General features: G+C 42.2%; 1 protein-coding gene across 7 annotated transcripts in view; it reads right to left on the bottom strand.

Moving 5' to 3' along the window:
• The window catches only part of Slc44a1 (solute carrier family 44, member 1), a 182,092-nt gene that overhangs the window by 138,233 nt on the left and 17,785 nt on the right, over positions 1 to 26,074 (bottom strand). For all 7 annotated transcript variants that reach the window (XR_390309.4, XM_006537531.4, NM_133891.3 and 4 more), the window contains exon 2: positions 2,693 to 2,782. Coding sequence is in view for 5 of the 7 variants with exons in the window: in XM_006537531.4 (XP_006537594.1) it covers positions 2,693 to 2,782 (90 nt within the window). In the remaining 2 variants the exon portion in view is untranslated. The remainder of the gene's footprint in view (positions 1 to 2,692; positions 2,783 to 26,074) is intronic.

Raw genomic sequence — 26,074 nt, 5'->3', positions numbered from 1 at the left:
TACCTTGTGGATACATGGGCTTCACTCACTGGATAATTCAGAGAATTACACAGATTAACAATGTTCAACAAATGTTTGTTGAGTGTTTGTTTTTAAAATTCTAGCTGGGGTTGGAAAGATGGCCCTGGTGGTTAGAAAGCATTTGTTGCTCTTGCAGAGGACCCAGGTTCAACTCCCAGCACCCATATGGGAGCTCACAACCCTCTGGAACTCCAGCTCCAGGAGACTTGACACTCTTCTGATTTCTGCCAGCACCAGGCCCACGTGTAGTACCCAAAATACATGCAAGGAAAGCACACATAAATAAAATACACTAACAAATGAAGAATTCTTTTAACATTAGTGAAGAACATTGTTCAGAAAATTAAAAGAATAAAAATGAATTCAGATTACATTTCCCATCTGAAATCCTGAAAAATCTAAAATGCATCAAGATCTGGAACTTTCTGAGCACCAACATGGGACACATGTGGAAAATTCCATGTGTGACCTCCTCTGATGAGCTGCAACCAAAACTACATAAAATTACCTGCAGGGTGTGGCTATCAGGTATATACGAAACATGAAGGGATTCTACGTTTAGACTTGGGTTCTGTCCCCGAGATACTCTACACATTATATGCTCCAATATTTTGATGTTAAAATTTTGTCCTTCTTTGTACATGCTGCATGCATGCACATGAGGTCACAGGACAGCTTGAGAGAACTGGTTCTCTTTCCACCCTGTGAGTCCTGCAGACTATACTCATTCACCAGGCTTGGCAGAGGGCTCCTTTGCCCACTGAGCCTTCTCAATCGTTATCCAAATGTTTGGAATATGGTTTGCTATGGAATGAATTTCAAGTGGGGTGAATGAAAAACCATATAAAACAAAACCCAGAACCAGAAGCAAAACTATGAGCCTCCGCTACGCTTGTGAGATGGGCAGTGGAACTTCTTGATTCCTTCCATCTCTTCACTACCTGACATCAGGTCAATGCCATGAGAAAGTAACCCATTTAAAGATTCACTCCAAAACCAATAATGCTGTGCCTATATTTAAAAGCACACACAGTGGGTCTTAACTACCATCGTGATGAAATCAACATTATATTAATTACCACTGCATTAAAACATTTCAGTAAACAGCTCCTAGCGCTCAAGTAACTCCTAAATCAGTCTATTAACATTAATGATTGCACTTTCCTGGGCTATTTGAGCACAGAAAATCAAAAGCACCTTGGGTGGCATGGCACATGTTTTTGGAAACATAATTTTGAAGGTTAGTTGCTATTTGTCCTGGGGTTACAATGGGTGTGGGGAAGCTGTAGGCTGGTTCTTCATGAATATTCACACATGTTGGAATATCTGTCATTCACTAAAGGAAGCAAACTCTTCAACAATAGCTCATAAGGCCACAGTTAGCATGTTGACCTTTCCGGTGTTTCCCAAATTTGGACAAAGTGTACTTTTATCTTTAAAACAACTACTGCTTATTTTCCTGAACGTATCATATTTCATTCAAATGTACTGTTTCCTTTTCCTCTGCTGGGGACTAGAACCTTGACTACAGCTGTGGCTACTTGCTTACATGATGGTATAAAGAGAGACAAGAATCTTGAAGACTTTTATTACAAACGAAAAGCAGTAAGTCCAAAAGGAACCTGTATAGAAAAGGCAGAAAAATGTGGCTAAAAATCAACTTATAAGCCCTGGGCTACTGGAGTCAGTACGATTGCACTCTGAGTTAAGAGACCATGAGACAGAGAGTGATCCGCTGTGCAGTTCCTCTGAAGAGGGTGATAGAAAGCACTGACCAATCGCAGAGCTGTTAAGCAGCTCTTCCACTCACTGCCACGTGGCCTAAGGGTGGTCCTCTCAGCTTCCTCTGTAGGTTTCATACTTTAATCTATAAACTGGAGGTGATGAGCCAGATGAGTATTCCTAAGCCCTTCAAAGCTCCAAACACCAGTCAGTGCTAAAGCAGCTGTATGTCTATTATTTTGAAGCCTAGCACCTGGCAGCAACCACATCCATGAGTGCCAAATTCTGGCAAGGCAGAGTAGGTGCGCCACAAACCCAGCACCTTGCACAGATGCCCATTCTCATCTTCTCTACCAAGTATGGAATCGGCAGATGTCTGGACTGCCATCAGAGAGATGCCATTCATCATAGTGAATGGTAGGTTGGGGCCTAGGACTGACATAAGGAACAAAGCACTGAGCAGACTCTTTCCCTGGAAAAAGAACTCAAAACTATGAGAGTTCAAAGTGTGGTGGATATAAGATAGCTAACGTTCACTCTTTTAAAGGAATGACAAGTTCCTTGGAAAAGAAGAGACTGGCCCAAAGACAGCCATGAGGCTTGTGTGACAGGAGTTGGTACTCGGGATTCTGGTTCTCACAAAGGACTGGGTGAAGAAGCTAAGACTCCCACTGGGTCCTTCATTTTCATCTCAGTTTTCATACAAATAAAACAAAATAAAGCAAAATACCAAAAGGATATCAAATACTACTGAACTGTAAAAAAAAGGAAAATACCCCCTGCCCCCATCGTACCTTAGGCCCTGCAATGATCCCAGTTATAAACAGTAGGGAAGAGATGAGATGCATACATACCCATAGATACACTGGAAGGTCTTACTTCCCCCCCCCCCGCCCCCATCATTCCCTTGCATCCAAAGTTGAGGTGTGGTTAACATGGGTGTCCTTACCATCCCAATGCAGAAGAGAACAAAGAGAAGCAGCCATGGTATGTCTGTGCAGCTACGGTCTTCCAATGGCTTCCATTCTCGTTTGGAGCTCTAATTCAAAACACAAAGTAAGAGAACAGGTAAGAGCCAATTTTCATTAAAACTGGCAAGGTACAAGCACACCATTTCTACCCACATCCTTTTATATCTGGACAATGTCTTTGTGAAGTCAACCCTAGCTTCTATGGCCAACAGCAAAGTGGCTCTGGTCTCACTTCTCCCCCTGGCAGTCATTAACATGGAAATTAACATGGAAAGTTTCTGTGGTACTCCACAGAAATATTTAGCATGCCGAATTGTTATTCTTTTCTACTCCTCTTTTAAGACAATGTCTAATGTAGCTCGGGTTGGTCTTGAACTCCTTATGTAGCCAAGGATGACATTGGACTCCTAATCCTCCTGCTTCTATTTCTGTATCTTGAGTATTAGAATTACAGCTGTGAGCCATCCATCTGGCTCATTGTGATGCTAGAGATCAAACTCAAGGCATCATACATACTGGGCAAGCACCTACCAGCCAAGCTAAGCCCAGCCCTGAACCGTTATTATTCTGTAGCATACGGTGAGCCTAGCAAAAGACCAGGCCAGCCTCCTTTCCCATCAGTTGAGATAATGCCTAAACCTTTATATGTTCTCAGTGAGGGCTTCCTGAAATGAACAAACCAATGAACATGCTCTTCCGTTTGTGTGAGCTTGTCTTTGTCTGTGCAGATGCTAGACAAAGAAACAAACATATGCAAACATATGAGAACATGCTTTCTCTATGTTCTCTTTTGGGAAGGGAAGCCCATCAAATGCTTCTTATGAAGTAGATTTGTCTAAGTTAAATGCAATTCAAGAAGGAAATACTCATTTTTTTTTTCTAGATAGACATGAGCAACTGCTAAGCCACTATCCTTGGATTTTCACAGTATCCTAGAAAATGCAAATGTTTCTAGTTCAAATGCAGAGGTTCCTACCTACAGAAGTACAGACATTCTGACCGTACATTTGCAAAGTACTGACTGGAATTCCAATTCAACTTTTTTTCTTAGTGCATCAGTCAGCCCTCACATCCTTTTCAAATCAAACGGCCATGAAATTACCCTCCTGAACACTCTAAGGAGCAAACATCCCTAAATCTCACACCCTGTCCTGAGAATGGAGCAGGGGAGGGAAGAAGGCCTCACACAGGAACTGTAGGCAACCATGGAAAGCTGGGGGCAGGAGAGATGGTCTGCCCCAGGAGAGAGCACACCAATTGACTGTGCAGGGCCAAATGGTCAACCCTGAAAACCTAGATGCAAGTGACGGTATGTGAACTAAGTAGGGTATATTTAGAAATATTTGGATATTCATCATATATGCATGCAATAACAACTACTGGAAAAGAGGCCTTGAAATTGAAGGATGTCAGGGATGGGTGTACGGGAGGGTTCGTAGAGACAAAAGGGAAAAGGGGAAAGGTTGTAATCTCAAAAAAAAAAGAAAAGTCAGGGGAAACCTCCCTGCAAGAAGTAGATTGAAGCCTTTATTGGTTCCATACGAGCAATTCAGGAAGAGCTGTCAGTGGGAAGGGCCCGAGCAGAAGGCAATGGAGACAGGGGTGACATCCTGTGGTATGACAGTACTTAGTTATAATCAGGCTTAGTTCTCCTTCTAAACAACCGTGTTAAACTACATATCCTTTGATGAAAGCTCCAGATTCTTGTCTTAAAATATACACATGTATTTATATGATTTTCTTAGGAATCCAAAGTTCAAGGTTAGGAAGCTCCCATTAAAATAGCTGCCTACAAGGACCTGAGTTCAATTCCCAGCACCCATGTGGTTGCTCACAACTATCGTAATTCCAGTTCCAAAGGAGTCAACACCTTCTGACTTCCATGGGCACATGGTACACGTGTATACATGCAGCTATGCCTATACATAAAATAAATAAATCTTTTTAAAAATAGCCACCTCTGAGATGGAAAGAAAGATCGTTTGGTGAAGGATCTGAGTTGATTGTCTGCACATGGGTAAAAACATCAGGTATGCAGGGATGCACCTGCAATCCTAGTTGGGGACAGACCAAGGCAAGAGGATCTGTGGCACTTGTCAGCAGCAAGTCGTGTTGGATTAGGGAGTTTCAGATTCAGTATGTGACTGTGTCTCCAAAAATAAGATGGAGGGCCCCATGGACAAAGGTTCCTACCACAACATGTGCTGAACTCAAGTCAACCCCCAGGATCCACAGGAGAGGAGAGAACTGACTCCCTCAACTCAAGTTCTTCTCTGACCGCTACATGCATACTATATGTAGGGCATGCACATAGAAGAAAGAATGATGTGTGTGTGTGCACGCGTGTACGTGTGTGTGTGTGTGTGTGTGTGTGTGTGTGTGCTGTCAAGAGTGACTGAGGAAGGCATCAGATGTTAATCTCTGACCTTCACATGCACACAAACACCACACACATTATATGTCATACACAACTAAATAACTGCCTAGCAACAATGAAGGCAGAGAACTTGAGCTACAACCATTTCTTTCTGACTCCTAAAGCACTAAAGACAAACGTCTCCTTATGCCTTACACTGTTCAACTGTTACAACAAAAATACTGTTAGCGTGTTCCCAGACACCCACACAAGAAAACAAAAGAACACTAACTAGTCATGGAAAAAACCCTCACCGAGGACACTAACTAGGGGTGGGACCCAGGAATGAGTAGGCAGTTTCCTCCAGAGGAGAGCAGCACTGTGGCATTAACAGATGGGGACTCCTCTCCCCGACTCTGCTATTAACTAGCTGACTTCAGATAAATTGCTTCATCTCCTTGAATGGCAGGGAAAGAGAGAGACTGGATCTCTTACATTATTTCCAACTCTACAAATCTAAGATCAGGATTGTACTTTGGTACAAACTTTTGGGATGGAAAGAAAAGCAACTACAAAGTAACACCATTATTCTTAAGTTGTCCCAATGCCTGAATTGTGGTCTGTACTTGGGAAGACAGCTGCTCACTGTGTGAAAAAAGAATGATTCTTTGTATTAAATAATTTCAGTCTTGAATAGTGCCCATTGCAGGAAAATTACTCACAGACACAGTATCTGGAGACCTCCAAAATTCATTATATTTACTCCACAGTAACTTACAAAGCGTAATTTCCAGCTCTACTGGAAAACACTATTGTTTGTTTGTCTTAAACCCAATGCATAGGAGGGTCAGAGCCCCCGACTGATGGAGTTTCTTCATCTGCAACCATTTTCAGCTCAACATTCAGTTTGTTGCTGCTTAAGTTTCCATCTACAGCATAAAGCCAGAGGATCTTCAGTATGACAAGACAAATACAAAGACTCAACTCTGCAACAGATAGAGCTGTTGTGAGCCACTGCTGTGCCAAATACACAACAAAGCTCTACTGAATGTAAGGAGGGAGGATGAGAGTTACAAAGAAAAAATGGTGACAGAATCCAGGGAGACTGGAAACATAGAAGGGCAGCTGGGCCACACATTATAACAAAGGAGACAGTCCAGAAGAGTAGAGCAGGCTTCATGACAGTATGGGTCACTCAAAAGCACTGGATTCTTGGTTATTTTTTATTACACATCAATATTCACTTTTTAGTTTAACCACCCTCCTAATTGTTAAACAATGTTAAAAATTTGTTTACAATGTGACCTTTTTTCATAAAAGGTGTAAGAATACTAAACTCTCTTTCCCTTTTAGTTATATTGAACTATTGGTCTAATGGCAGGATATTTTATTCTGGCTGCCATTTATAATGCTACCAACGACTGGTTTCTTATTAAGCAGGAATTCCTATACCTAAAGCTTTATACACACTTGGTCTTGCTGATGCAGGTACCATCCTTGCTTCAAAGATGAACAAACTTGGGCTCCAAAATTAAATAAGCAGCTCAAGGTTGCTTGTTCAGAGTTGTGCAGCCAGGATTTCAATTCCAAGTCCATGACTCCAAAGTCAACTCCAGTAAGACTGCTAAATCCTCCTATTAGCAGTCAGTAAGTGGCATTAGCAATTCTTCACATTGCAAATACTCGGAAACCAGGATGATAACGTTAACATCCTGTAGGTGTGGGAAAACTGAGTGAGGCATATTATGAGCTATGAAATTTCTCAAGCGAGCCAAGAAGCCCAACAGTTGAAAATTTTTAATGATTTTTTTAACAGATGTAACCAAGTGACAACTGGATTTAATGCTATCTGTTTCTTCCAATTAACATCTCATACAGACCCAGAAAATGGGCTGCAGGTGCACTTTAAAACGTGAGTTTTATTCTTCCGTCAGATTCTACAGGAGATTGATATAGACTGCCGATAAACGTTCGGTCTTTCTCCTCTCACAAAATCTTACCACTTAGGAACTAAACAGAACCAAGTAACCATGCGGAGTTGCCCTTTAATGAGTGTCTGAGAGCAGGAGGGAGAGAGGAAAGGTCTCAGCAAAGACTCCTACTGTACTCACGACCTCTTTCAATCCTCAAAACATCCCCATCAGTATTGTACAATCTCCACTCTTTGATTATTTAGGAAAGGAAATGAAGACTAAGGGAACACTTCCCTGAAACCTAAGTTCTCAAACTCTAGCACGGAGAGAACAATGCGAAGAAATTCTCCAGGACATACTGGACGTTTAAAAAACAATTTAAAACAAGCACAGCCGGGCTTGTCTGTAAATAAATATGGCCAAGTTCGTGATGAGTAACGTCAAGGTACCCAACACAAACAGAAAAGAATTCCAACTCAGAAACCAGAAGCACACAATTCAAAGGGTATGACAAAGATGGCATGACCTAACATACGCAGAGCAGGAACCAAAGGAAGATGGGAGGAAATGGGAAATATTTGAAGACATAGTAACTGAAAAGTTTTCCGAAGATAATAAAAGAAGTCGAAGCACATGTCTCAGGAATCAGAAATTTATGCCAAATAAGACAAATAGAGCATGCAAGTGCACACACACGCGCACACACACACACACACGCACACACACACGCACATGCACACACACGCACACACACACGCACATGCACACACACACACACACACACACACGCACGCACACAAATACTACATAAAAAATGTGTATCTATTCTTCTATGCCAGACCACATATGTCATTCATATTATTTATGTTCTCATATCCTTAAAGCTAGATAAGGACAAGACTTGGCATCTCTACATTCCTACACTTTACACTGCATGGGCATCTAACGTTTTAGTTTCTGCAATACCTCTTATAAACATCAAAGCTCTAAACAACTGTATGACTGACCCTATATTCACCCCAAACTCTTAAGAGCTGAACCAATGGCCTCCCAAGAAGCCGATGAGCTTTGTGAAGGATACGAATTTTCTTTAGGATATCAACCTGTACAACTTTCAATATTATGTCATGGAGAAATATATTCAGTGAACTTATTTGTAGCTAACACCAGCATACAGAAATGTTGGCAGGTGCTGAGCTGTAACTAGTTAGTTCAGTTTACTAGTCACAAGTGCCTGGAGAGCACCAGCTGTAACTGGGCAGGCCACGGGAGAGGGCTGGTAGATAGGAATCTACTTCATAGAATTAGGCAGAGCAAAACGGATTAAGAAGCTATAAAAAGATCAGACTGGCAAAGGCAACAATCTGGATTTAAAAGCGCCAACTAGGTCTCAAATGTGGAGAAAGAAGAAGGGTAAACTCTCCAAATGAAAAAGGCCCAGGAAACAGCTAAAGACAAAGACGAATGTCCTCTGTCCCCTGCTTGTACTGTGTCTACTGTGTGTAAACTTTACCCTAGTTAGGACAGACATGCAAAGCTTCCCGGGAAGATTCCTAAAGCAATACAATAACATATCATGGCAGGCTCTGAAACTCCCTTTACAAAAGGCCACGTTTCTATATGCATGGTTTCCAACAGCAAACACACCACCAAAAGGTCAGCTAGCCTGTGTCTGCCTGCGGGACGGGATCCTCCGCATTTTAATAGCTCCTCAATGAGCACTGCAGACTACACAGAGCGTCTGTGATTCCAAGACAGGTGAGACACCGCCTGCCCTTACGGAGCTCTCGGTTAGTGGGAAAGACATAAGCCAAGCACTGTGACACAGCAAACAGCGCCAACACAGAGGGGTGTAAGAGCTGCTGTGGAAGCAGACAGGGACCCACTGGGAAAGGGTTCCCTGTTGGAATCACCTGGTAATCGCCTGCAGCCTGCACGCTGACGCAAACCCTGAAACGATCCTTCAGTGTTCTTCTAAATCGGAATGTCATGTGCCTCCAAACACACTAAAAATTCTTGCGCGCTATGACAGAGAACCATCCACTGCCAAGTAGGAAATTTATTTCCACTCACAAATGTTTAGTAGAAAACAAACAGAAACACTAAGTTGGCTATCTCTCAGAATTTTTTTATATGCTTATAGGTTTTTGTCTTCATCTAGGAAAAGATTCTAGAAATGAGGAAAAATAGCTTCTGGTTTCTTAACCCGTAGCAAAGGACTGCATCTACCAAGCTTCCTGAACAGTATTTTCCTGTACATGTCACTGGTGAGATACCTATTAACCCTGAGTTACATACTGGCTGGTGCCATATAGCAAGGGTTGCTACAACCTGGAACTAAGCCAGGGAAGGTTAAGCCTGCAGGCAAATACAAGACAAATCATAGCCAGGAGGTGTTCAAACATCCATCGCCCATATAACAAGGTACCAAAACTTTGGAACTGAGTCAAAATCTGGGTTATCCATGTAGTAGTCACGTGCATGTGCGTGCTTGCATGCATGCACACGGATCAGCAATAAGGAGCATGAAGCTGGTAGGCTAGGCCGGCACAGAACCTGAAGCCAGGATATAACAACAAGCACACACAGGTCACCCATCCTGTCTGCCACTTAAACCTTTCCAGCACAAATCCACTGCTGCTGCCTTTCCCAGATTACAATAAAAAGCCCAGTGCCTATGAATGGTGATGCTAGCTTTGATATGGCCTTTCATTTGGCCCACACCCCTGGGCTACTGGGGTAATTTGCAACTTTTTTTTTTAATTTTAACATGAGCATCAGCCCTTATTTCCTGGCTTAAACAAGCCATTTCCAAGATGGTCTGATAGTTCCAAAGCTCTACTCTAGTTTCTACCATTCCAACTGCTCCTTGGTCCATTCCTAAAACACACTGGATATGTCACTATCAGAGGTTAATGCTACACAGGAAATGTGTGTGACTCAGGCTCTTATGTGGCAATACTAGCCTACCCATGAGGGCTTAATTTGGTTCTTGTCAATCTGCCTTACAGAAAAGCCTCTCATATTAAAGACAAAGAATTGTGTAGTCAGATTCTCCCAAAGCTCCCTCCAAGGACACACTGCATCATTAAATCCCCCAAGATGCTTTTATTTGCACAGAGTAGTAACAAAAGAATAAAAGAACTGATGTGCATCGTTTTGGCAGTTTTCAATAGGGTGAGCAGGCATGATGAAGTCGGGAGGAATAAAACATGGAGGCTTTCAGCCTTGTGCTCACCGCACCTGCAAATAAAATCTCATAATAGGATTTCTGAAAGACACTGCCTGTCCTGTGGGTAAGCTCGGTCAAGGACCTGGGGTGTGTAACTACTTACATTTCCCTTAGCAAATCTGCTTCATTTGCTAAGCCTGGCGATGGGCATTTATATTGTGAATGTGGAAATCGAAGTCTGATTTTTAACAGGCAGTTAACAGTAATAAGATACACTGAGTGGAAAGATACGGACGTCTGTGTCTAACTACTTTTCTAAGTTCATGAACTTTATGCTAAGCCAGAAGCATTCAACCTGTCCAAGGAAAAGGCAAGTTAGAGTTACTTTCTGAGCTGTGTGTAGTGACAGAAAGATCCCAGGGAGATATGTTACCAATGCCACCATGATACCTCCAACCCCTCTTACAGAAAGAACCATGGGTCTGTTCCTTGCCTTCTTGGTAACTCCACTTCTTGCAGACACCAGGTTAGTGCTTTCTGCAACACTGCTAACCACACTTTCTGCCTCTTGCACTGCCAGGCAATAGCTGCCTACAATCCTTGAGCAGTATAATTACCAGCAACTCTTTCCTTTGAATCCATCTGAAGCAGTGTTTGAAAGGTAAAATTAATCTCCTAAAATTATCTTATAGGATCCATTTGACTCCTATTACATCCTACAGATGTTGAAACTTCAGTAGCTAATGGTGTCCAGGACAGACAGACAGAACCAAGCATCTCCCAATGGTTCACAGCCTTCCTGAAGCTGCGACCCTTCAAAACACTTCCTCATGTCCTGGTGACCCGTGCAGCCATTGCATTCTTTATGTTGCTACTTCATAACTGTAATTTTGCTACTGTTATGAACTGTATTGTAAATATCTTGTGTTTTTCAATAGTCTTAGGTGACCCAGAGGTGAACCACTGGTATGGCTCGTCTCTAGAATACTAATCAATTTCCTGGGTTTTCTTGCTATCCTATAACTTTGGAAAAATCTTTTCATGGGTATTTTTTTTAAAAGGTTCTTATTCCAATTGTGTTTTGGGAAGTTCCAGCAACCTATGAGAGGCAACATAAAAATCTCATAGTCATAAGAAAGCACATAGGTGTAGGTGAATCTGAGTATGTTTATGACTTAAGTTAAACTTAGGCATTTAGTCAATGAAGGTATCTTCAGTCCACAGTAGCCATGGATGGAAATGTAGCTCAGCTCCATGACACAAATGCAAACAGGCATCATATCCTTCCCATACTGGAAAAGAAATTTAGGAGCCCCTCAAGTGTAAGTCAGGCTCTGTTCTTTAACTCTCTTTGGCCACACCCTGTGTGTGAGTATTACCAACACAGTAATTACTAGTCTAAATAATTATTTCCTGGTACAATATGAGTTTCTGGAGGGTAAGGACATGTCTGTTTAAAACAGAAGTCAGCCCTGCATATACAGGGGCTAAAACATTCTCCCCCTAAAAAATCCAACATGTACAGAATCTTCCCTTAGACAGTCTGTCTCACAGTATATTTGGGGGCCAGGACTTCTTGATTTTGTTTACTACTATACCCCCATGAATGGAGGAAAGCCTGTTACATTGCAGGCTCTGGGTAATTGCTTAATGAATGAATCAACAAGGCTAGGTTTCCTAACCACGGGATGAGATGTTGAGGGGCAAACATCCTCCCTGCCTCTCCTGCAATAGATAATTCCCACTGTACCACAGGCTGGCTCCTTTTCCTACAGCTCTATTTCTCAGATGTTCATTAATGGTTATGTCAGAAAATAAAGTCTATATTTTTGTAAATAGTGGTAAATAAACTCTAGATTTTTTTTTAGAAAAAATTTTTTTAATTTCTTTTTTTAATTTTATGAGCACATGTGTTTTGCCTGCATATATGACTCTGCACCATGTGTGTGCCTAGTGCTCACAGAGACCAGAAAAGGGCACTAGATCCTCTGGACTAGAGTTACAGACAGTTAAGAGCCATCAGGTAGGTGCTGGGAATCAAATCCAGGTCCTCTGGAAATACGGCCAGTGTTCCTAACTGCTGAGGCATCTCTTTAGTCCTCCTAAGTCTAGGTTTTGCAGACAACTTCTCTAAGCCTTTATAGTGAAACTCATCAAAAATTATTGATTCACAAAGCCTCCGGGAAATTGGGATGAAAACAACATAACCTCACTTACTGTATTTCTTTTTAAAGATGATGATGATAATGACAGTAGTGGTGTGGTGGTGATGATGATGATGATACTGGGATGTTATTGGGGTGTGTGTGTGGGTGTGTGTGTCTGAGAAGAGGGCCTCAGACCCCCTGGTGCTAGAGTTCCAGGTGGTAATGAGTGACCCAACATGGGTTCTGGAGACATTTAAACCTGAGTCGTCTGTAAAGGTAGTGGGCATCCTAACTGCTGACCGACCTGTCCAGGCATGTCTCACTATATTTTAAAAACATGGTTATGAGGGCTGTGGTTAGGTAGATATTTCTGCTGAAAAATATTCACACCAAAGGCTGGCAACATTGTTTAAAGCTACGTTAACACAGTAATATGAACTGGTTAGTCACTTTCAGAAAGTAATTTGGCAATATACTTCAAGAACCCAACTGAAATAATCTACAACAGAATAATAACTGTGCATAATATGTTCAGTGCACTGTTATATTATGAGAAATAATTAGAAATTAGCTAGACAATAGAAAACTGTTCAATATGAAAATGGTATATTAAGCAATCATAAAAATAATTAAGAAAACTGTATAGTAACATAAAGATGATTATGATAAAGGTTGCATAAAAACATGGGATGAAATTTCAATCGATACTCTGGTTTGAGAGCTATGTAAAACAATACATGCAAATATGAAAGCCAGGGAAGGGGAGGGGACTAAATCTGACTTATAATGTATTTTCTGTCTCAAGTTTCATTAATACCATTTAATTATGGAGGAAGAAAGAGAATGTTGGCTCCCACTTCTCCAGATTAGTCTTTTTCTACTTTCTTGGTATAAACGTCAACTACAAAGGGACACAACATCAAAACCATCAGAAAGAAATGTTTAAGTTAATCTACCTGACACTGAAGACAGATCAGAACACTTCAAAGTTCATTAGAAAGTTTCATGCTAAAAATAGGCTGGGCAGAAGTAAGGCTCTTCCTGGAGAATGAGGGGCAGGAGTGTGAGGAGAAAACGCTGGCACAGCAGGGAAAGGAGCCCCCACCTGCTCAAACTCCAGCTTCTCTTCCCATCGTCACCTCCGCACCGCTCTTCATGCCCTTTGCCAGTGCAGTCCAGGAAACTGCTCTAGGCGGCATCAAAGAAAGGGACTCCCACAAATACTCACCCCAAACACCTGTGAGACCGCCCCACGATGTAACATCAAGTAAAACTCAGGCTTGCAAAGCCAAGAAGAAATAAATGGGTGCACAACTGTGATCAAGAGACAAGAGAACACTGGCTTTCACATGATGTACAATGTGGGAGCTGACGGTGTGATTATGATAGATTATTAGTTCATCTTCACAGCTGAAGGTGTGTATGTCATGTCCTGGGATGTGTAGATGTTGGAAGGTCTTAAATTTTTAACGAAGGTCGGGGGAACACTAGTTCTGAAACCCATAATGAACATGATGATTTTACGAATCTATTCCTTTGGTCATTACCATGGGAAAAAGCTATGCTGGACCAGATGGGAATCCATCGCTTGATCCTCACCTTTGGGCCTCTCTTTTCAGTTAAGCAAATAAGCCATGGCTACTCTACCCAATGACACTGAAATATCCTATGTGGAAAAGGGGGGGGGGTAGGGGGAGACAGGGAAAGGAAATGTGTAAGAATTATAGGAAAAAAGATCTTGATCACATTTTATACAGTTAGCCCTTTTATTATAAGAAAATTACAGATCCTAACCAAGAAAACATATTAAAGCATTTTATGTTTTGATTTCATAGGTAATTCCCAAATGTCTGAATAATTACTCTTGGTATTTGAAGAAAAACACTCCAGTGGTGTTTCACAGGTAGAAGCAGGCTGTTGTTTCCTCTTGACCATCTGCAGCATCTACTCTGGAAAATGTCTGCACTTCAGGAAGAGCAAAAATATACAGTGATTCTTTGCCATTAAGAAATCCCTTAGCCGGGTGTGGTGGCGCACGCCTTTAATCCCAGCAGAGGGAAGCAGAGGCAGGTAGATTTCTGAGTTCGAGGCCACCTGGTCTACAAAATTGAGTTCCAGGACAGCCAGCGCTATACAGAGAAACCCTGTCTCCAAAAACCAAAAAAAAAAAAAAAAAGAAAGAAAGAAACAAAGAAAAAAAAGAGAAATCCCATATCAGGGTCTTAGAGAGATGGTCCAATACCTAAGACCACTGCTCTTATAGAGTACCTGGGTTCGATTCTCAGCCACCCACAAGGTGGTTATTCTAAGGAATCCAACACACTCCTCTGGCCTCCGCCCTCTTCTGGCCTCCAGGGCATCAGGCAAGCATGTGGTACACAGACATACAGGCAGACCAAACGCCCAGACACATAGAGTTAATTAAATTTTTTAAAATTCCATACAAATGTTTGATGAGGGATCATATACAGTGTGGTCCACCTCAGCTCTGAAATATCTGTCCAATGGAAATGCAAGAAGTTGTGATATAGGACACAACATGGGCAAACCTTGAAAACACTCTGTGAAGGGACCCAGACGCCTGTGTGCAAGCTGCAAAACAGATAAATCTCTAGTTTGCAGTTAGCGCAGTGCCTGCCCCGGGGCTGAGTGGGAGTTTAGAAAAATGGGGAAGGAGAAGTAACTGGGGTTTTGTTAGTGGGAGAACAGCTTGTGAGCGTGTTCTAAAATTGATTAAGGTGATGATTCACACAACTATGAGGAAGTAATAAAAACCACCCAGCAGTAAATCTTAGTTGAGAAAATCGTACAGCTGTGGATTATATTTCAGTAAAGCGTTACATGAAAAACAGAATGTCCCCAGACCCTGTCCCCAGCCCCACCATGGGAAGTCCTGATTCCATGTGAACTGGAGGGAGCTATATTTGTACAGCTATCACATCAGACAGAAGAAAGCCAAAGTGCCCCGTCAAAGTGCTAAGGAAACCTGACAAATAGCCATGCCCTTCAAAGATTTATCTTAATTTCCAAGTATGAATCTTTGTGTGGGTGTGTACAGGTGATGGAGCCCATGGAGGCACAGGAGACATCAGGTCCCCTTGGCACTGGAGTTAGGAGGCTGTTATGAGCCACCTGACACTGGGTGCTGGGAACTGAACTCAGGTCTTCAACAAGAGCGGTGCATGCTCTTAACCACTGAACCACCTTTACAGCTCCCATGTTGTTTGGTTGGTTTGGTTTGGGTTTTTTTTAAATCCTAAGTTAGATTTACCAACTAAAGCGCTGATTTTCTTAGAATCGTCCTACTCTCCTTTATTTGATTTCATCTAGTCAGGCAGTCTGCTCCCTGTTCTCTGGCTGCCCCCAAGTTAACAAGCAATGTGTGCAACAAAACCTGAGGGCTACTGGATAATGGAACTGTATAATAGAAGTTACTACCTATACAGTGACTCTGGAGTGAGACAGAGTAAGTTGTTAACCTTATTATCACATGAGGTGGGGTCATGAAGGACTTCATTTGATTGGATTTTATTTAAAACACTATTTACCAATTAAAAGTAAATAATTCTAAGCCAGGAGGTGATATCACACACCCCAAGTTAAAGGACAAACTGGGCTACAGAGGGAGTCCCAGGGCAGCCAGGGCCATCCAGAGAAACCCTGTCATGGGAAAACAAAACAAAACAAACCAATCAACCCAAAACAAAACTATTTATCAATCACAAGTACGTAATTCTGAGTCAGGTGGTGGTGGTGCACGACTTTAATCTTAGAGTTTGGGAGGCAGAGGCAGGCAAATCTCTGAATTAGAGGCCAGCCTGGTCTACAGAGTGAGTTCCAGGTCAGCCAGGACTACACAGAGAAACCCTGGGGAAAGGGGATATTAACTAATTTGGCTTTGTCTTCATGCTGGCCTCACAGATAAGATTTTTCTAGTGTGTAGTTAGTTAAGTCTTTAATAAATTAGCATTCAGGGTGGACACACGGACTTTCTGATGCTGTTTGCATATGCTGACAGACAGATGCATACTTAGTGTATTAGTAAAATCATGAGGCTCAAATGCCCAGGGAAATCGATAAGTCAGTGATACTTGGTCAAGCCTGTTGACAGCCTTAGGTGCCTTGCATAGTAAACCTGAAACCTCATCTAATAGAGTTCAAACTCTATGTGTGGCCAGGAAGCACGTGTCCCAGGACAGCTATGAATAAATCGCAACACGAGCGTGTAAGCTTACTTAAAACATTATGGCGTCTTTATGTGCACAGATATTGTTTTGTAACTTAACTGTGCAGTCCTCAGATGTGAACCTTATGGTTGACAATGGTTTCAATGTTTCAATGCCAAAAGGCTGGGCCTGCCTGCCTGAAAGAAGAGGCTACTGCAGAGGGCTTCTGTGCAACTGCTGGAGAATGTGGTACCCGCATATAGGCAGTTTCTCCATCATCAACATCCAACGCACAGCCTCACCCTTAAAGACGGAAGCCCTGAGAACACATTAGGAGTGCGTTCTGAACCTATTTGCACCGCTATCCTCTCCTCACAGATGCTCCCAAGTCAGGGTGAAGGTACTAAAGGGTACCCTGACTTTGAGCAATTCTTCATCACCAGACAACCCAGCTGGCCCCCAGTTACCCCAAAGATGACTAATCAGTCAAGGGACTACAAATGTGAGGGTGACACATTGTCCCAAAACCTTTACACCCCTTTTAGTGTTAAATTTGAACTACCAAAGACTCAAAAGCCAACAGATTACTCAAGGTAAAGAAGAGAACAACGGAAACTCTAAGATCAAACACCAGTATGAGACGACAACTCCTAGTTCTGAGAGTCAATGGTCTCAGCAGCATAAATGCTTCCAGGAGAACACACGCTCACATCACAAGCTCTGTAAGACAAACCAGCTAGAGAGATCTAGAAAGTGATTAAAGGCCAGAAGAAAAGTCTAGAAATTCCCAAGTAAGTAAGGAATAACACTGAGGCATCCACTTAATAGCCCTGTAAATGACTGGCACTAATTCTGTTATTAAGGGGGTAGGGGTGGGGCAACAGATCAAACTACAGTAAATAAGTGCTTTAAAAATGCAAGCAGCTGGCCGGGCGTGGTGACGCACTCCTTTAATCCCAGCACTCAGGAGGCAGAGGCAGGCGGATTTCTGAGTTTGAGGCCAGCCTGGTCTACAGAGTGAGTTCCAGGACAGCCAGGGCTAAACAGAGAAAACTCTGTCTCGAAAAAATCAAAACAAAACAACAAAAAAACAAGCAGCTATCAATCTCCATAACTAGTCATTAACATGCCCCACCCCTAAGAAGCCATTTTTGACTGTCACCAAAACTAGTAAGTCTCAGACCTGGTACTGACTAGTTTATACCCTATTCAGGAAGCCAGCCCCACCCCACCCCACCACCCCACCCCCCAGGGTACACTCAGGCCTCTCTGTGTCCATTACAAGCCCTGTTCTGTTTTAAGACCTATCTCCATTAGTCCCTTAAAAGCAACTACCAAAGTAATAATTCCCTGGAACAGCCATCAAACAACTACAGGGCTTCTAGCAGTATCACACCCAGCTTGCAAATAAATTCTACAGAAATCCAATTGAAGCCTAGTTCCTACAATGAAAGGTAAACTCAAAGGGAAAGGAAAACAAACAAACAAACAAACCAGCCAGGCAGTGGTGGCACACAATGCAGAAATAGACAGATCTCTGAGTTCAAGGCCAGCCTGGTGTACAGAGCTAGTTCCAGGACAGCCAGGGCTACACAGAGAAAACCTATAAAAAAAAAAAATAAATCCTGCCTCCACAACCTGAGTGCTGGAGTAACAGGTGTGAGCCACCACATCTGACTGTTCTGGTTTTTTAATTCCTTTGGACAAATCCCAACAGGATCACATGCAGTGACTCACTTTACCATCCCATTTGTTATGTAAAAATAAAGTTCTGCATAGTCAAGTCAGGCTGACTTCAGATTTTCTTTCCCTCGCTGCTTTTAAGTCCCTTGACTATTTGAAATTGTCTCTACCTGCTATCTATTTCTTAGGATTTACTGTGATTCACATTTTAAGTTATCCAAAGCTTTTAACTAAATCTAATAACTAATAAATGGTTTGTTGATTCACAATGACTCCTTTAATAAACAACTTCTTACTTAACTACACATGCAGACTACTGTGTTCCACAGAACTTATTAATAAATGTAGTTGATTTTGTTTCCTAACTCACCGCTTACAGTCATTCTTCTTGTTTTTGGCTTTATGGCTTACTGCACTAATTAATCTTCTAGAACAATGTTAATGGTGATAATAATCTCAGTATAAATGTCTAACGTAAACTAAGTCCTCACTGTCAAAGACATTAAGTTACCTAACAAGTGAGTCTTGTTAAAGATGTAGCAATGGGTTTTATTTAAATACGTTAAGGTTTTTTGACATTTTATTTAATGTTATGTGTATGCGTGTTTGAGAGACTGTCTGTGTACCATGTGTGTGCACTGCCTGTAGAGACCAACAGAGAGCATGAGATTCTAAGGACTGGCACTCCAGATAGTTATAAGCTGCCATTGTGAATGCTGGGAATTAAAATGTCCTCTGAAAGAGCAGCCAGTGCTCCAAACAGTTGAGCCATTTTCATCCCCAACGCAACACTATTTGTATATGTGTGATTTTTTTAAAATTGCTTTTAAAACAGATGTTGGGCTTTTTTTCCACATTTGTTTTATTTTTATTTTTGTTTTTGAGATATCAAGTCATTAATGACCCAGAATAACCTTGAAGTCTAAATAGCCCAGGCTAGCCTTGAACCTGCAGTTCTGCCTCAGCCTCCCAAGTGCTAGATTTAAAAATATACACTATTATACCTCTCTTCACACTATTAAACTAATGTTATGGTATTTCTTGCTAAATGTCCACATATCTTCACGTGCAGTATTAGGAATAAAACCCCAGGTCTGCATGTTTGCTAGACCAGTATGTTACAACTGAACCATATCTGCAATCCCTGAGTATCTATTTGAACAAGAATCGCAAAGAAGCTGATCCTAGCTGCAGGTCAGACCTAAGAAACAACGAGGGCAGCAGTACAGTCGACTCTACAGTGTTTCCGGCCTCATACCCAACTGGCATCAGTCAGCATTATGTCCTAAGGTCACACTGGCTCCCAGGAGATTTTTCCCAGCATGCTGATGTGTTCAAGCAGAGGTAAGTTTTTTTCACTATTATTAAAGAGAAAGCATTGGCAACAGAAGACAACCTTGGGTGGGAGGATGGCTGGAGATCTACAGAAATGACTTCCCGGAGCTTATGTGGTGACCAACTCAGTGGCTTCAGAACACTGACTTCTTTTCAATGTGGGCTGCAGATGCAGAAGGAGATGCCCAGGCCTTCCTCTCTGTCTGAACTAATCAGGCTGTACACTAGACCAGCCCTTTGCCTCTTATGAAATGATGTATCAGAAGCAAGACTTCCTTCTCAAAGGACACAGGATTCCATAACATGAGATGACACAGACCTTCCCCAGTGTGAGCCTAGATAAACAACAGGCATAACTCTAGACAGCTGTTTATTCATTCGTACTTTTAGCAATTACTGGACTTTCTTTAAGCTTTCTTGGTTTAGTGTCCTACCCTAACTCTCTTTTCCCATCAACCCTATTGTTTCCAGTGCCTGAGTCTGCACATATGGAGTTATTCTAGGCTTCCCTACATAGTATGGTAGCAGAAACATTTGAATCCCTCATAGAAACAATTTGAACTGATGCCATCTTCTGCTTACTATAGGGTACTCTGATATCTGATAGGTAGGTAGGTGGATAGAAAGATAGATGATAGATAGATAGATAGATAGATAGATAGATAGATAGATAGATAGACAGACAGACAGATAGATAGATAGCGTAGAGAATGAGATAGAATATAAAAAGGTCCGTAGTCATTACAAATTCAAACACATTAAAATTTCATTCTTTAAAAAAATATTTATTTTCCTATGTGTGTGTACCAGGTTCACGCAGGTACCTGTGAAAGCTAGAAGACAGCCTTAGATCCCTTGGAGCCAGAGTTAGAGGGGTTGTGAGACACCCAGTGTGGGTCCTCTGAAAGCAGTCATAGCTCCCAACCACTGAGACATCTCTCCAGCCGTGAAAAGATGAAGTTTTTATACGATGTAAAGCATCCTAGGTCCCTGGTACCCACTACCTCTGACCTCAAGCTGCCCAGCCACTCTGGCGTTCTGACTGCCCTTTCTCCCTCTCAAACGCAGCTCTGTCTCTTCCGTTTTGACTTACTATCCTTCCTTTCCTGGCTATCAACCTAGTTTGTCTCTTCATTTCAGGGAGGCTTTTCATGAACACACTCACACACACATACACACACACTATGGTCGACGCTCACCCTCTTTCATACCTCGCTTCTCTCCATACAGTGAACATCTTTGTTAGCTAAATTACGGTATCTTACCTAGTCATAGATCTTTGTAGTCTGGAAGATCACCTAGGTATTCTGTGTTATATCCCAAGAATGTAAAACAGTTTCTAGCACATGAAAATGCTCAGTGTCTACTCACTGAATGAATGAATCAGGCTCGCTGTATGAGATGATGAACGAATTGACAGCTTACGACTGTGCCTCTTGAGGCTGTCACCTTAATCACCACAAATGCAGCAAGAATCTGGAGAAGATGAAGCGGACAAGTGGGCTTTATTTTACTGCAGACCTACAGCTAAGTTGGGAAAACTTGTTCCAGAGATTTATAGAGCCGTGTCTGCAGATCAAGGACACTGAGAATGACAGGGCTTTGAGTGGCTGGACTTGTCCGACCCCCTGACGACACACAAGATTGTTCTTCCATGATGTGACAAGACATCTGAACACACCACACTGACTCTGCTGAGGGTGGGGGACCAAGGCCAGAGCAGAGCTCGGGTTCACACCGGACGGACATGTGAGCAAGCAACTGGAGACTTCCCACAGTTACCCAGCCCCCCGGCCCCGTGATTCCCAGAACTGTCACACTCTTACTGTCTGTGTTTGCCTCTGCGGCACAACCCTCGGGGACAGGCCTGAACTACCAAGCACTTATCAGTGGTAGTGCTCGGATTTTCATGAACAAATACAAGAGCTGAAAGCAAAATGGGCCCAACACCAAGCTGATAGCCATGGCACTCTGAAGACAATCGCAAGCTTAGCCCTATCCTAAAGCATCTGCCGCGCACTCAGCACTCAGCCTCCCAGTGCGCTTACAACCCCAGACACCGCGAGAGAAAGCCAGAGGGCAGCACTACCTGAGGTTAAGCTAAGTTACCGCAAGACAAGGTATGCTTGGCTGATAACCCACCCTAGAGCTGCAGATGATGGCTAGTCCTTCAAATGACACTGTGTTACACTTGGTAAGCAATGCTCTATGACTAGAACTAGACAGGGCTAGGCTAGACTTTGCATGGGAGCAGGAGCCGCTGAACTTTGTGCTTTAGACGAAGACAGGTTTATTAAATTACTTTCTAAAGTGATATTTAGTCGTTCTGAAATCATAATATCACAAATCATGGTTTTGGTTGATATTAAGAAATCAACCATCTGCATGGTGACTTGCCCTTGTAACTCTAACTTTCAGGAAGCCGGGCCAAGAGGATCCTGAATGAAGTGAGCGTGGCCTACACTGCAAATTCCAGGCCAGTTGTGTGAATGGCGGAATGCCAATATTAATGTTATGTAGTTTTAGTAAACACTCCAGCAATGAGTGTAAGAAGCTAGACGGAATACACACACACACAGAAACACTGTGTATGCTAACTTTTTCTCAGTATATATTCAATTAGTTGGAAGTAAAAGTTAAAATAGGGTTCTAATCCTAAAACCAAAATAAAATTTTGAAGGTAAAGCATCACCAGTGTCACAAAAATCGATGTCACTCAAACTCTTTAATCCAAATTAAAGAGCACAGAGAGCAAGGTTTCTCAATATGTGAACTTCCAAAAACAGATATAGCTGAAGAAAAAAATCTTCCACTTCTCTATCTCAACAAAGTATAGACCCATTGGCACATAAATACAGGAGAGTTGCCTCAAAATTACAACAATTACCTACGCATAGACCTTCAGTGAGAAAAAGCCATGTCTTAAACTAAATAATGGGTGTGCAGGACTTCTGAATTGGATGGAAGACACTGGGATTTTTATAAAACAATTTTAATGAATTTATTCTATTACTGGAGAGGGGCAGCCCCGTTTAGGTGTGATGGTCAGAAGACAATGTTCCCGAGTCCGTGGCTCCTGGGATCAGAGTCCCGAGCCAGCTTCGTGCAGCAGGTGCTTTTACCCACAGAGCCCTATCCCCAGCTCTGCTTTGCACTGCTGTGCCTGAAGACAGGGTCTCACTCTTAACTCACAGTGCCTTGGAACTCACTATGTAGCCAAAGCTGACCTCCAATTCAGGGTAATCCTCCTGCCTCGGCCTCCTAAGTGCTAGAAGCTACCATACTAGCTCTAAAAGGGAGTTAAAGTATATAGTAGTTATCTCAACTTGCTAGAACTATGAGTAACTATATTTCAAACTTAATAAGGAATATATAAAGATTTTATAATCTAATTAAACAAATTAATTTGGGGGTTGTTGTGTCTACAGCTGAGAGAAGGTTTATGCAAGCTTTCACAGTCCATCTCCATCACCACCTCCTGCACCTACATGGACTCTGAATAGTTCTCCCCCATCCGCTGTGTCATTGGCCAGAGCCCTGACCCCCCATCCGTCTCTGCCCTAGTTTTCCTTCTGTTATTTAATTTCCCTGAGATCAGCCTATAACGTCTGCTGAAATAAAATTAAACCTAATGGAGAAACTCTAATGACTCCCCCACTGTTTGAAGAAGAGAAAGCAGAATCTTGCAAGAGAAAGGATGTACCGAAGCCACTAATTTTCATCTGCTTTTCAAGGCAGAGCCCACTATTCAACACGGTAAGTTCCCAAAGGACTAAATCTTCCACAAATTCAATAGCTACTCTCAAGCTCCCTCAGGTTCCTTCCTCATTAATAAAATTATGTTGACTCACCCTTCCTGGGTCTTTAATGTCCTAGGTACAATACTAAAGGACTCGCATGCAGTTGGTTTTGTTATTTTTTAAGTCTTCTAATGAACTATTAAGGTTATGTGTTATCAAATAAAGAAACGTCAAAAACACTGGCTAACTCCGAGGGTTTCTTGACTAGTGAGTAATGCAAGCTGCATTCTCTGAAGCTGAAACCCTAAATACATCTCCCTTCTGATGTCAAAAAGATGCCGACTTCCAGTACTGTCCCAACTCCTCCCAGTGGAGACAAGAATCTCTCCCATGGACCTGTGGGACTCAGTCATTCCCTTCTTTTGCTCCCCTTTCATTCTCCCTCACATATACATGACAAACATACATCTGTGTTACTATTATGTTCAAGCACTTTAACTTACTGGCACACAAAGGCTGGCCCTGTGATGACGCCCTCTGGACTGATGAGCAGCGAGTGAATACCTCTCAGCAAAGACATCATACTCAGAGAAAAATGGTCTGATTCAGGGTTTCTCTGTGTAGCCCTGGCTGTCCTGGAACTCACTCTGTAGACCAGGCTGGCCTCGAACTCAGAAATCCGCCTGCCTCTGCCTCCCGAGTGCTGGGATTAAAGGCGTGCGCCACCACACCCGACAGACTGATTCTTAACTTTCCTGGTTGTTAGGAAAAAGTGTGAGGTAGACATGCAGAGATTTTCTGCTATGGCATGGTACAAAGAAGCTTGGCAAACCTGTTAGTCAGTCCTAGATCTACTATAAAGAGGCTAGCACACGCCTGAGGACACTCATTTAGCCTGAGTGCATCTTGATTTCCTTATGGAAGAGCCATAACACACAGAAAGTACACAGCTTTGCACATACCAAAAGATGCTTGGTAAGCGTCAAAATGTTGGTGTCCACTATGGGGGACCAGTGCACCGAAGCACGCCATACAGAGCGCAGCTGTGTACTATTACATTCTAGGCAGAACTGGTTTTATGATCAGTGTGGACTACAGATAAAGGTCTCCTGAGAGGGAAGGATATGTGCTGACTCATCAGAAGACTGTTTGGATAGAATGAAGAAACCGTCTAAACAAGGAGATCATCATTGAAAGCAGCGAGGCTGGAGAGCAGATGCTGCTCTAAGAAGGCCACCATGCCCTGAGAACGGTCCTTTCTTAGTAAAAATAATCAGATGAGTAAGATGATGGCAAAATCCAGAGGGATGTTTAAATACAATGCTGAAAGAAAAGAATGATAAATTGCTAAACAAAATAGAAGTAATTACGAGGAAGCTTACACTGCTTAGAAGGGAAGTCAGCGTCTCTAATGAGGGATGAAGGGTTTGCTGGAGCAGATCTTACTGAAGCACAGCCTTGACTATCCTTAACCCGTTGCTGGTGTTCCCACTCCAGCATGGTTGTCAGCACCATCCCACACAGCTAGATACAGACAGAAGTAGTAACTTTGGGAATTAACCATTGTCGTGTGGCTATGTTGACACAGATAAAAACCAAGGACCTAGGGTTTCACACAACTTAAAAAATACTGTCTGGTCCCTAGGGAGCTTTCAAAACCAGAAAAACACCTTAGTATTATTATTTCTCAGAACAACAAAAATAGTCACATGATCCTGAAGAAAACAAAACAAAACAGAATCAGTAATCGCAGAACAACACCCAAAGTGGTGAGCAGACAGACTATAGGGACACATACGATGGTGTGACTACCAAGCTCTGTGACTGCAGGTGAAGAGCCAGGCATTTACTTACGATGGACTCCAAGCTTGGAGATCCCTGATTCAATGAATGTATCACTCAGACACAATTTTACACATATCATCTACCGTGAAATGGCACATGAGCCCAGCAATGTAGTTGACATATAGATTCTTTGTCCAAACCAGAGGTACCTATTCAATCAGAATTGGGAAACCAAGAACGGAAAAGCACAGCTCACACGCATGAGTAAGAGCAAAACAAAACCCGCTCATCTCCACAGTCTGCATCAACTGTATTAAAAACTAAGCAGTAATGTCCAACCTCCATTAATTCATCCACTACATCCTAGAAATGTATCTCAGTAACTCTTACTCTAGCAAAATGAACTCATACGTTAAGCACAATCAGCCAACAGTAATAGTTTATGACAAACAGGAAATCCCCTTTGAGAAGGGCAATGTCACTGTTGATCTGGGTACATAGTTCCGTGGTAGAGTTTATGCTGTGCATATCTGAAGCCAAGGGCTCAGTTTCCAGAACCTCAAAGGAAATACAGAAGAGGCCCTTTGACAGTGTCACTGATGAAAATAAATATAAGAAGGTAAAACCATCTTGAGTCACTCTGCTCTAGTAGGTTGTGGGACCACTGACTTTTGTAACCTACGTACAGGTGTGGACTACAAGGAATCCCAGAGCTCTGAACCTGTTCTCTGCACAGATGGGGAAGACCCATTTGATGTCCCCCGCCCCCAATTACCCAGTAAGCCATTCATCAATCTAAAGTGGAACTCATGGCACTTAAAAAATAATGGAATAACAGAAATTGGCACTATAATTCCAGCTCATCTGTTTACTTAGTAATCTTGGCTCTTTAACCTCTAAAAATGAAACAATACATAAAATATTGAGAGAAAAACTGGAATGATGATCAGTGGTATAGTTCTTGTTTTGCACGTGTTAAGCCCCTAGGTTTGAGTGCCCCAAACCACTATATCCATACATATATTCCAAAAAAAAAACTTCCAATTTAGAATTTTACTCAAAT

Source organism: Mus musculus, chromosome 4, assembly GCF_000001635.26.
Source record: "Mus musculus strain C57BL/6J chromosome 4, GRCm38.p6 C57BL/6J".
NCBI lineage: Eukaryota > Metazoa > Chordata > Mammalia > Rodentia > Muridae > Mus > Mus musculus.
This window is presented reverse-complemented; position numbering and strand designations above follow the sequence as displayed.